The 12,243-nt window shown below is 27.0% G+C and overlaps 1 protein-coding gene across 7 annotated transcripts in view; it reads left to right on the top strand.

Moving 5' to 3' along the window:
- LOC107436332 (LIM domain-binding protein 2) overlaps positions 1-11,274 on the top strand; it is a 104,114-nt gene extending 92,840 nt beyond the window's left edge. For 4 of the 7 annotated variants that reach the window (XM_087159825.1, XM_087159824.1, XM_087159823.1 and 1 more), the window contains 5 exons: positions 1,555-1,644; positions 3,003-3,126; positions 4,638-4,688; positions 6,246-6,379; positions 10,230-11,274. In XM_087159825.1, the coding sequence (XP_087015951.1) occupies positions 1,555-1,644; positions 3,003-3,126; positions 4,638-4,688; positions 6,246-6,379; positions 10,230-10,544 (714 nt within the window). In that variant the 3' untranslated portion in view covers positions 10,545-11,274. The remainder of the gene's footprint in view (positions 1-1,554; positions 1,645-3,002; positions 3,127-4,637; positions 4,689-6,245; positions 6,380-10,229) is intronic. The other 3 variants (XM_087159827.1, XM_087159826.1, XM_071183336.2) reach the window with 1 other exon arrangement.
- Positions 11,275-12,243: the final 969 nt, after the last annotated feature.

The raw sequence follows: 12,243 nt of genomic DNA, 5'->3' as shown, positions 1-12,243 counted from the left end.
CTAGTCTGGTGTCTCAACTGAAATGCTGTACAAATTTGATGCACAATGCAGCTGGATAGTTCTACTGCTCAATTGCTACAATACTCTGGAAAATACAATACGTCTTGAAAGGTAGTCAAAATCTCAATTTTTTAAGCCTGTCGGAAATTGCAAAAATTTATGTTCATCTATAACTTTTGGCACTACTCAGAAACTGAAATTCTGCTTTTAGAATATATATCTTATTTTTAATGTTGAGAAATTATTTACTTCTCGCTATATCTGTAATGTGTGAACTAGTTTCATTATGTAATATTGATCACACTTATTTTTATAGAAATTATTTTATGAAAATTAATTATAACTTAATAAGCAAATTAGCTAATTTTTTTTGTTAAGCCAACCTGATGTCCATGTTTTAGCATGAGTAGGAAGGCTTATCACTTTTTCAGATAAGAATGAGAAATAAATTTTTTTTTTTGGAGGATTTTGATTTCTTAAACTATTGTAAGGCATATAATTTATAGCAAATCAGGAGGTTTATTACAAACTTGTGTAACATTTTTTAATGATCAATACAATTTTTTGTTATTATGCCAATAATAAATCTTACTGATAAACTATTGAAACCTTTCTTTAACTTATTATTTTTATGTAATTCACTGTTTAATATATTAAAAAGTTTTGCAGAAATTCTAAAAACTGAAATCCGAATTGGAAAATAAAAATTTTTTCTTCTAATGCATCATTAATTTAATGTAAAAAAAAGTTAATAATTAATAAGTAAGTTAAATAATTGTCGGTTTTTATAGCTTCGTAACAAATGTGTTTTAAAAATATTAAAGATAAGTATTATTTGACAAAACGTCAAATAAAAATAAGTAGTTCTAACAATCCTGAATAAGAAAGAAAGTTATTTTACTATAGAAGATAAAAAGACAAAAGCAAGTATCGAAATAAATTGGTACTTTGGATAGATATGAAAGGAAACTGTGAATACTATAAAAGTGAATTGTAATTATGATTTGTTTATTAAAATCCTCATATGCTGTCAGAACTGAAGCATATATTCTAATTTAAAATGAAAACACCCTGAATTTTTCATTATTACCGTTTCGTTTTCTCTGCTCACAAATTTAGGCATTGCATAGAAAATTTTCTCTCTTTTTAATCGCATAAGCATTATACTCTTTGAACTTTCACTAACGATGTCTCTTTGGATTATTATTTTCCGGATCTGCTGATGTTGTAAATGATAAAACATAAATATTGATAAAAAGAACACGTAGTTTCAGTCTGTGCATAATCCATTTATTTATGATATTTTATTATGATATTGTTTGGACTCGTGAAAATTGAGTATTATGTAATTTCAATTTAAAAAAAAAAACCTAATTGTAAAGCAGTTTCATAAAAAGTCATTTTATATGAAATTGAGAAAAATGTTGAGAGGAAATAAATTGAATAAACTTAACATTAGCATTCTAGCTTATAATTTTCTTTTATTGCCTCTTCATAAAATAATTATATTAATGCTTTATAACATTAAGTGACATTTGTTATTTTTATTTACAGGCTCAGCAACAAGATCCAGCTATGTTGGAACAATTATCAAAAAATATTACCAGACAAGGTTTAACAAATTCTACTCTGAATTATCTCAGGGTGAGTTATTAGATTTTTACTTTGAATACTTAAAGAGCTATGTATGATATTCTATGAGAATCATCCATTGGTGTGTTTTTTTCCCAGGACACCACCAAGCAAAAGCAAAATCAGGGTTCCCATGAGTCAAGGAATGTTACACTTTTTTTTAACGAAAAACCTGGAAAATAACCAGTTTTCGTTTAGTAACAGTAATCAGTTATTGAGATTCGACTTAAATACTTCTAAAATCTATTACAATTATTTTTCACAATTCCACTTTTTAGTAAAACTTTACCATGTTTCCATTCTCATTCTATTTTATGTTTTGACCACAAAATCTAATGTTTGACATACAGAAATTTGATGGAAAATTGCATGGTATAGGTAAAATATGGTTGTGGATTTTCATTGAAATTTACCTGATATGCCTAGGAAAGTCAGGTAAATTTTTTTCTTTCAAAAATTGAGTGGAAACCCTGCAAAATCCTCTACACACCTCTTGCTTGTCAGAAACCTTATAAAGATTAGATAAGGTTTGGTTCAAGATCAGACATAAAAGTTTCCAAATATATTTATTTCGGTTCATTTAATTCTTTCTTCTTATTAATTTTTTGTTGTGATATAAATTTTAAGAAATGCTCTTACAGCTAAACCTCCATGATCAATATTTTAAGTCTAAGCACAATGCAAAAGAACTAACACTGATACATTCAATTTTGCCCAATAATGCCCATCAAACTTTAGTTTGATGAATACCAGTTTGTCTGAGAAGTAAAGGTGGTCTGTGTGTAATGCTGACCCCGCATTGCCACAATCTTGACATTGGTTATTAAATTTTGAAGCCTTGACCTCCCTGGCCATCAATGCGTTGTATGCATGGAATCTTATGTTTGTCTGTATGTGGATAAGGAGCTGTATATGATATGGCTGTATGCATATTTTCAATAGAGAAAGATTTTTGTAAACAGCTTACTGTTTATGGGCAATGCGCAAAACAAAAACAGTAAATTTAGGCCTCTTTTATTTAACAATACATTGCTCCTATTATTGCTTTTTAAAGTTAAGATGCCAATTCAAATTGATTAAGATGTCATTTTGTTCCTATTATTGCTTTTTAAAGTTAAGATGCCTATTCAAATTGATTAAGATGTCATTATGTTCCTATTATTGCTTTTTAAAGTTAAGATGTCAATTCAAATTGATTAAGATGTCATTATGTTCCTATTATTGCTTTTTAAAGTTAAGATGTAAATTCAAATTGATGTCATTATGTAACATGTTTTTCAACTAAGCTTTTTAAATGATATTTCAAGTAACAGTTTTTATTACATTTCTTGGCTGTCAATATAAATCTTAATCCTGTTTTTTAATTGTAGTTATGTGTGATTTTGGAACCCATGCAAGAGCTTATGTCCAGGCACAAAGCTTATGCCCTCAGTCCAAGAGATTGTCTGAAAACTACTCTATTTCAAAAGTGGCAGCGAATGGTTGCACCTCCTGGTCAGTTTTCATAAATTTATTGTTTCTTATTTATTTATAAAAATAATAAATGTTTTAAAAATCAGAAATTTATTTATTAAAATAAAAAGATTTGATTTCTGAAATTTATAAATTGAAAAAAAGAATTTTTTTTTGTTGAAGTTCTTAGATTATGGCTTTTATAATTTAATGTTTGTTTTCTGAAAAGCCAAGGAATATCTTAAAATTGTTTAACTAATCTCTGTAACAGGAATTATTTCTAGACTTAATAACCTTTAAAAAAAATTCTATGAAATAACATACAATCAAAGTTAAAGCATCTGTAGAAAAAAAAAAAATTCTTTAAATCTAACAAGGTCAGGTTTGATTATGTAGCTTTCACGTTTTTATGTTAAAACAAGTAATTTTGATACCAACTCACTTTCTTGGGAACCTCTTGAAATAATTATATGAACTGGCTTCTACAAGAAGCATATATTACATCCAAAAGTTTGAATTTAAAAGTAATATTAAGGATTTTATTTATGTTTGCATTAATCATGGGTACTAAGAAGATATTAAGGTCTGAAATTGCTTGTTTTACAATTACTGGACAAGGTCTATCATCACCTTAGTTAACCGAAGTATTGTTCAATTTGTTTGTCCCAAGTTAAACATCCAATAAAATTTAGTGTGCCTTTTAGCATATGTTGTATGTTATTTAATCTGTTCAAGATTCATATATCCTTGTCTAGAAAAGAGCCTTTTCTTTCTTTCTTTTTTTTTTAAAAAAAAATGCATTTCTTTTAAAAATTATCTAATTTCCATAATTGCCCAATCTTATTGTGATTTAATTTTAAGAATGTATTTTAACTTTTTTGTTAAAGAAACTTTTTAATAAGATTGAGGATAATTCTTGAAAATTTAGTTTGATGCTTGCACTTAGTATTTTTAAACTCTTGACTTATAACTCAGTTCTTTGTAGTTGGCAGAAAAGTCTTAAAAATGTAATTTTGCTAAATTATCTTAAATATATGCTTTATTATTTTCAATGGTTGAGTTAAAAGTCTTTACATATTTCGTTAAATTGCAGTTGTTGTAATAGTTAATAATAAAATAAAAGTCAACTGTTTTATGTCACGCAATATCTTGCTTAGTTTAAAATTTCATTGATTAATATAATTTTTTAAAAAAATGTGTTGATTTATTAATTTTTCTCTTTGAAATTAATCTACACACAGAATTAAGTAACTAAAACTTACACCTAGCATGACAACCAAACCAATACAAGAAATGTTTTTATTTATTTCTTTATATTTTTAGTTTATTTCGTTCATTTATTTTTTATTAGTGTTTTTGTTTATATGTTGTATCTTCCTATTTCTATTTAGTTTTTATTATTATTATTACAAGTTTGATTTTGCATGCATGCTGTGCCCTCAATGTTGCTCTGTCATTTATGTTTTTTGTGTTGAGTCTTACTTAAAAACATTGAGGCAGCACTTTGGAGCTGGGTGCAATGGTAGCTTATTCCTTCATTAATTTCAATATAGGAGGTACACACCGTCCTGGTCCGAATGATTTTAAAATGCAACCGGAAGTAGGTAGGTCTAATATGTTAATTACAGGGCTTACTTTATTATTTTACCTCTTGGTGGTGGTTTAATGAATAAATTTGTATGCTTTCTATTCAATCTCATATTTAAACTCTGTGAAAAATAGTGTGTTATATTATCCTTTTTTAATATTACTTTTAATAAGTAAGGATAAAATTATGTTGGAGCGAAATTATAATATTGCACTTCAAATTAAAAATTTCTGCTTGAAAGTTGTTGTTTCTGTACATAATGTGAAATATATTTTGCATTATATAAAGAGGCAACAGCTTTCAAGTAGAAATTTTTAATTTGTAGTGTAATTGTAATTGCTAATTATAAATTGTTTTTCACAAGTTGTATAATGGTTGTTTACCCTGCATTGTTGAGCGTGATAAAATTACTATCTCGCTTCACATAAAAAAATGTTTAAATTAGCTTTTAAATTCTGAAAATACTATGTCTTAAAAATAATATAAAATCTTTTTTCAAAATTTCCAAATATAGCAGTTTTAGAGCAAAATAGTTATATAATTTGTATATTAAATTAGCAAGTTAATTTTATTTGCATAGAAAAGGTAGATGTAGTCTGTCTATATTTTACCATGTACCTATGAACAACTGCTTTAAGCTTATGATGTTTCTGTCCAACATTTAACAAAAAACTGCATTTTAATATGCATGTTTTTCTACAAAACACACTAGTGTTTGTTACTTTGTTTGATATATAACTGAAAAAATGTTTTTCTAAGAGAAAAGTCTTAACTGTAGTTTCTAACTTTCCATTGTTTTATGTGTAAATTATAATTTTATTTCTTGTTTGAAAAATTACAGAATGTTTTAAATATGAGATTTCTGTTAATATGTGGCTTTTTAATGCTTTGGTTTATGGTATTTGGTTTGCATGTTTAAATACCATTGCATGATTCTTTTTATCCTGCCATTTTTTTAATTATATTATTTCTATTCAATGTATTTTTGTATTTGTACTCTTAACATGATAATTCACATAATTGTTATTTTAAAATTGTTACTCCACATAATGGTAAAGAATTATAATTCTAAGTATATATATGACTACTAATAATTTTATGGTATGGAGAAAGCACTCTAAAATTTGGGCTCATTAGTTGGTATTGGGAGTATAATATATTTTTATTTTCTGTGTTTGCATACTATATGCGGTTTTATAATAATGTTTTAAAGCTACCTTTGTATAGGCTAATTATTGGCTTATGACAGTGCAGAAAATTGAAAAATATACTCAATATCTCACTACCTCTTCACTCATTAATCATTTACATATATGTTTCTCTACACTTGTGGATAATTTTTTAATAATGTAAGCTCATTTAATTACGCGCTATTATTAATAAAATTTGCAAGTAAATAATTGTACGCTTATAATAATCATGTCTATAGAATCGAAACAATATAATAAAAGAATTTTAACAGTTACGATTTTTTAATATCTAATATTTTATAATTTATTATTAAATGGTTGCGTTCTTGTGTATTAAATTAGAACAACTTCTAAAATAAAAATTGCGATCTTTAATACTTTAGAAACTCAACGCCCACCCAGTAAAAGACGCAAGAGGAAATCATCAGCGACTAATAATGCTAACAGTACAGGAACTGGTGGTGGAAAAAAGAAAAACATGTCTCCTGGTCCTCCTAATTTTTCGTTGGCATCGCAGGTTTGTTTTTATAATTGAATTATAATCATTCATCTTAAAAAGAATGTTTTTCTCTCATGGGATTTATGTGAAGAGATTTGTGGGGAGGAAAAAAAAACAAACAATTTTCTATGTTTTGTTTTTATTACAACAATCAATATTTTTACCTCACACATAAATGAATTAATCTTAATTAGTGTATGTATGTTTTCTTTGTTTTGTTCTTTATAATATTTACCTTTAAATGCTTTTTCTTGTGACATATTCCCAAAATAACGAACTTCAAAACATAACAAATTTAAGTTACGATAAAAATCTTGTTAAAAATTTATTTCAATTATATTAAAAGCAATTTTCTTATTAATACTGGTTACTTTTACGATGCAGTTTTCTATCACATATTTACTATTAACTTTTCACGTTCTATGTAAATAGGCAACTTCTATGACACAGAGTCAGTGGAGCATGCTTTAAATCACCTGATCACAAGAAAAACCGTTGTATAACTTTCAAGTTATTAACATTCACTCTATAACAGGTTTTTTTTTTTTTAATTCAGTAAATATTTTGTTTTTCAATGTTTAATTTCATTTTATAACTGTAAAAACTAACTTAACATAAACTGTACATAATAGCTGTTAAACAACTAGGAAAAAAAGAAAAGTGATGCAACTATCTCAATTTACTAAAGTTTAAATCAACTGATTTTATTTAAACTCTTTGCATCTATCTTGCAATGGTTTTAACAATTTGGAATGAGCAGTACAAGGTCATTGTCAAAGAAATTTGCACCTATGTTTATTGTTTAATAGTTAAGAGATGAAAAGTTCAAAGAGTTTTTTAAGAACTAATAAATAACTATACAGGCTGTATTTTTGGATGGATGACTGTGCAGTAAATTATAGTTTATTAATGTATTTATAATTTTTATTCTATGAAAAATGATGATTAAAAGCCATTTAAGTTTGGACAACTTCTCTAAAACTTTTAGTTTTAAATTTTTCAGAAGGAAAACAGAATCTTAAATATTGTTCAAAATCTTTTGAGCTGTCTCTTCCTTTTTTATTAATTTCTAATTCTTATTGAATGTATTATTGAAAAAATGCTTATGCTCTTAGGATGACCTTATAAGTTTTTCTTCCCCCTTCTTTAAATCTAAGGTAGTGTGGCAAAATGTTTTAGTTAGAATTCATATTTTCCCCCCTTCTAATAAAACTGTGTTATACTTATTAAGTAGAAAGGAAGGTAGTAGTCTACAAACACATTTCTAGAGGTCTGTATAATAAATATAAATCTTCAAAAGGAAAAATGTAGAGTTCTTAAGCTATTAATTTTTCTTTCGACACTTTAAAAAAAATAATTCTCAAGCTCTGTGAATTGGAGCGACATTTATGTGTCTTATTTATCATTCTTATAATCTGTTGAAAAGTTAATTTCGTTGTTAAAACATAAATCAACTATAAAACATTTGTGTGTCACAGAATTTTAAATTTTAATTGAAGCATTGACTTTCTTTTATGTCATAAACTTGCTTATTATAATGGAATAGAGAGGCTTACATATTAGTTATTATTATAATTATAAACAACCATTTTTCTGGTACGAATTAATAATTACTTTTTATTTTATGTTTTATTCATAGAACTCAAGCTCTCAACAATAAAGCGAGTTATGAGTATGGCAAGTATTGTTATTTTCTTTCTATTGTATTCAGCATTTTGACCGATATCCCAGTTATTGCATTTGGGATGTTTTCATTGTTCATTGAGTGTGTTCTGAACATTTCAGTCAACTCTCATTATAAAACTTTTGTTTTAAACAAAAATAATACTGATTTGACTAATCTTTTTTTTTTTTAATATTAAGTATGTAAGTGTTGTCAGAGGACTTGGAACAGATTTTTTCAGCATTTTTTTGATCCTGCATGTATCTTATACTTCTGCATACTTATTGAAATTACATCTGGAATTTCTCTGAATTAAACAAATTAACAAAGTTTTTAAATCATCTAGCATGCATTGTGTTTGAATTTTTCATGCTCTGTAATAGTTTATAACAAAATTTAACATTTCTTTTAAATCACTAACATTTTGAACCTACTCAGTGAAATAAGTTAGATTGTTTTATTATTTAAAACAGATATATTGTTAATATTTTGCCATGTTAAAATATATATATTAAAATGTTCCAAAAGCTAGCTGAAAATATACTTGTGTAAAGTATTATATTCTAACTTATTATTCCATAACAGCTAAGTAAAGTTTATTTTATATTCAATGATAGTTGACTGCTTGTTCTTTTATTTCCAATACATGATCATAAAAATTGAATTAAATGTCAGGTGAAATTGCCAGATCAGATTTGTTTTGAAATGCTGTAATACAGTAGAATGAATTAAATTTCCTTGCCACTATTAACCTATTTTCCACTTTATTGATTCATTCAATCTCTATGTTTAACAACTAATAGGGAAAATATTGTTAGTATTTGTTCTTTGTTTTGATGTGTTATTCTTCTTTTCCAACGTTCTTCTAACCTTTTTTTAGTTCTGCCTCATTTGTCTTTTTTTTACAATTCTTTCTCTACATCAAATAACACTGTGTACAAAAATTAGACATGCATGTAGCCCTTTTTTTTTAACCTTAAATTTAAAACAAATTCTGGCAACTTCACCTGCCTTATTTTACTACTCCTTTTACCGGAGACTTAATTTTAATGTGGCTGGAAGGTTTCCAGAATTTGTTTTTCCTTTGAGTCCCAGTTATGATAATTTGATTGATAAAAATTTATAAAACCAACCTAGAAAAAACTTGCCCATGCACTATGCCATGGTATGGCATAATAAATAAAATATAAATAATTAGAATAATATAGATTTACATGTTTTTGTAAATAAATTCATTATATGGCCTTTTCCCCTCTGAAGATATTTAAAATTCTCCTTAAAATTATTTAGACCAAAAATGAAAATTATTTAAGTTTTAAAATAACAATTTTAATAAGCTATATTTTGGTTTTAGTTGTCCTCCCACATATAAGTTAGATCTGTTTTGAATTTATGTTAAATCAGGACAAGAGGTTAAGAAACTCCTAAAATAAAAGCCAGAAGGTATTTATCTTAAATGATTACCTGCTTTCAGACTCAAGCCGTAGCCCAATGGTTGATACCAATTCCAAAACAAACATATTTTCTGCTATAAACAATGAGGTTCTTAATTATGTCAATTGAGTTGTTTAAAACTACTATTTTATTAAAATAATGCAGAAACAACGTAATAAGCAGGAAAACAGGCTTGAGACAGACAGAAAATAGTTTTAGAAGTACTGAGACACAGAAAGTAGAAAAATTATAGAATCAATCAAATTGCAATATGAACTTATTACCGTTGCTGTCACTCTTGAGCTAACATGTCACTAGAGTAGCCTCATCCACTGTCACATGTTTTGGATTAACTACTAACAGACAATTAAAAAAAAAAAAAAAAGATTTCTGTATGTAGAGAATAAAGAAGAGTGCTTTAAAAGTCAAAAAAATATCTGCAATTTTTTTTAAAAAGTATGGTATGATTCTTAACAATTAGTTTATTTTGTTGGTTTACTTTCTGCTCATGTGTAAATTTTTTTCAACTTTTAACATCACATCTATTTTGATTTTGTCTTGGCATTAATGATGGTGCTTGCTTACAGTGTTGAAACAATTGTCTTGTCTCTCAAGCTTATTTATTTGTGCTTATTACATGGATTCTACATTATTTAACAACAATTTTTTAAAGAAAGAGTGCTACTTATAAATATTTGTTTTAATTACCTTAATGTAATAAATTAAATTTTGTAGCAGAGTTTTAATGTTTAGAATTACTTTCTGTTGTAGGATGTTATGGTTGTTGGTGAGCCATCCCTAATGGGAGGTGAATTCGGAGATGAAGACGAGCGTCTCATTACTAGACTTGAAAATACTCAATATGACCCATCAGCAGCAGCTGCCAATGGATTGGAAGATGGAGATGAATTTTCTGGAAATCCTGGTGTAGGTCCGGGTCCAAATCCTGGTGGAGGTCCACCACCCTCCTGGTCTGGAGCTCCACCCAATCAGCCACCTGAACGCAATCAAACGGGAGGTCCTGGATCAGTCCCTCAGGCACAGAGCCAGGAAGACAAAAAACCATCTCCAGCGATAAGCCAGTAAACATCCATTAAAACCATGACAAAAGAATTAATTGAATCAATGACAAACTGTGAAACATTTAAGTATTAAAAGCTCTTCCAATAAAATACCAGTGCGGTACAAGTTTTCATGTGACATTTTAAATGTGTTATTTCAAAGGAACATTGTAGCATAGCAAAAAAAACAAACATTATTAGGCATTGTGTCCTCTCCCCAAATAGTGTTCTAAATAACTCTTGTACAAATACAAACCGATATCATCGTGTTTGTTGTTTTTATGGCAATTTTACTCTCCTTTCCGAAGGATTTTGTTTTTAAAATGGTGGCGAGATTTTATAATCGTGGGTGATTTTTATTTCGCTAGCAAAATTAAAGGATGTATATATTAAGAATTTATTCATTTGTAAAATTTTTTCATTTTATGTTTTAAATTCATTGAAATATTTAATAAACTTGTTGCCGATACAAGTTAGTTACTTAGTGTACATTACAACGCTGCTGGAAAAAATGCATTTAAATTGAATTCATTTAAAAGTTATCTGTAATATAATTGTAAGATGCTTCTTTAATTACAAACACATCTACATCCTTTAGTTTTGCCATGTCATGTTACTTTTTATAAATAAAAAAAAAAAACATAAGTCTTTAGACCAAATATCAATGTATTGTGTATTTATAACTGGTTTTTGTGCTAAGGTCACATACCATTGTGTAGCAAACTCTCAAAAAATAAAAACTATTTTGAAAGTGTTGATGGACTTATTATTTTGCTTCCAATTTTAGCTCTTAAAATTCGTAATACAGTACCGCTCAAAATTATCAGTACACCTAGAAACGTATAAAAAAAAAAGAAGGCAAAATTCAAAGTGTCATAACTTCTTTAAAAATGATCAAAAATGCTTCTGCTTTAGCTCATTTTGAAGCTTAAAATCTCTACTTTTATGCACTCTAATTGTTTTTAATTAATATATTTTGCAACCATGTACAATTACACTCTAAACAATCATAGAAAATTGTATTAATTTTTTGTGAAGTTTGACGCGATGTACGGGCACAAAGGGGTTAGATACTGTTAATTTTTATTATACCATTGAAAAATTTGGACTTTTAGCTTTCATTTAAAAAAAAAAATTCCAAAGAAACATGTTTTTTGACGAAGTTAGTGTCAAATTAAAAAAAAGGTTTTTTTCTCCAGAATTTAATGATTTTTCAGCAATTATAATGAATTTTAGTGTAATTATAATATGATATGAAAATTTTTTAATTAACATTTAATATTTCTCGATAATATTATTTCATAATTTATTATAACAATTTTAACTTTTTTTTGTGGAAAATATAATAATGAAATAAGAATCAACGTTTACAATTTAATATTTTGAAATTTATATTTTCGTATTTTTCTCAGAAAAAATTTGAAAACAAAAATGTATGTACTATGATTGTTTAGAGTGTAATTGTACATAGTTGCAAAATATATTAATTAAAAACAATTAGAGTACATAAAAATAGAGATTTTCAGCTTCAAAATGAGCTAAAGCAGAAGCGTTTTTGATCATTTTTAAAGAAGTTATGACACTTTGAATTTTGCCATTTTTTATAAATTTCTTGGTGTACTGATACTTTTGAGCGGTACTGTATATCTACTCATATTTCCTATAAATAGACAAAACTTAATAGCCATGAACAATGATTACATTGTTACTAACTTAGGCAAAAA

This window comes from Parasteatoda tepidariorum, chromosome 3 (genome assembly GCF_982258835.1).
Source record: "Parasteatoda tepidariorum strain Cologne lab strain chromosome 3, Ptep-v5.0, whole genome shotgun sequence".
NCBI lineage: Eukaryota > Metazoa > Arthropoda > Arachnida > Araneae > Theridiidae > Parasteatoda > Parasteatoda tepidariorum.
The sequence above is the reverse complement of the archived record's forward strand: the minus strand, read 5'-3'. Positions and strand labels throughout refer to the sequence as shown.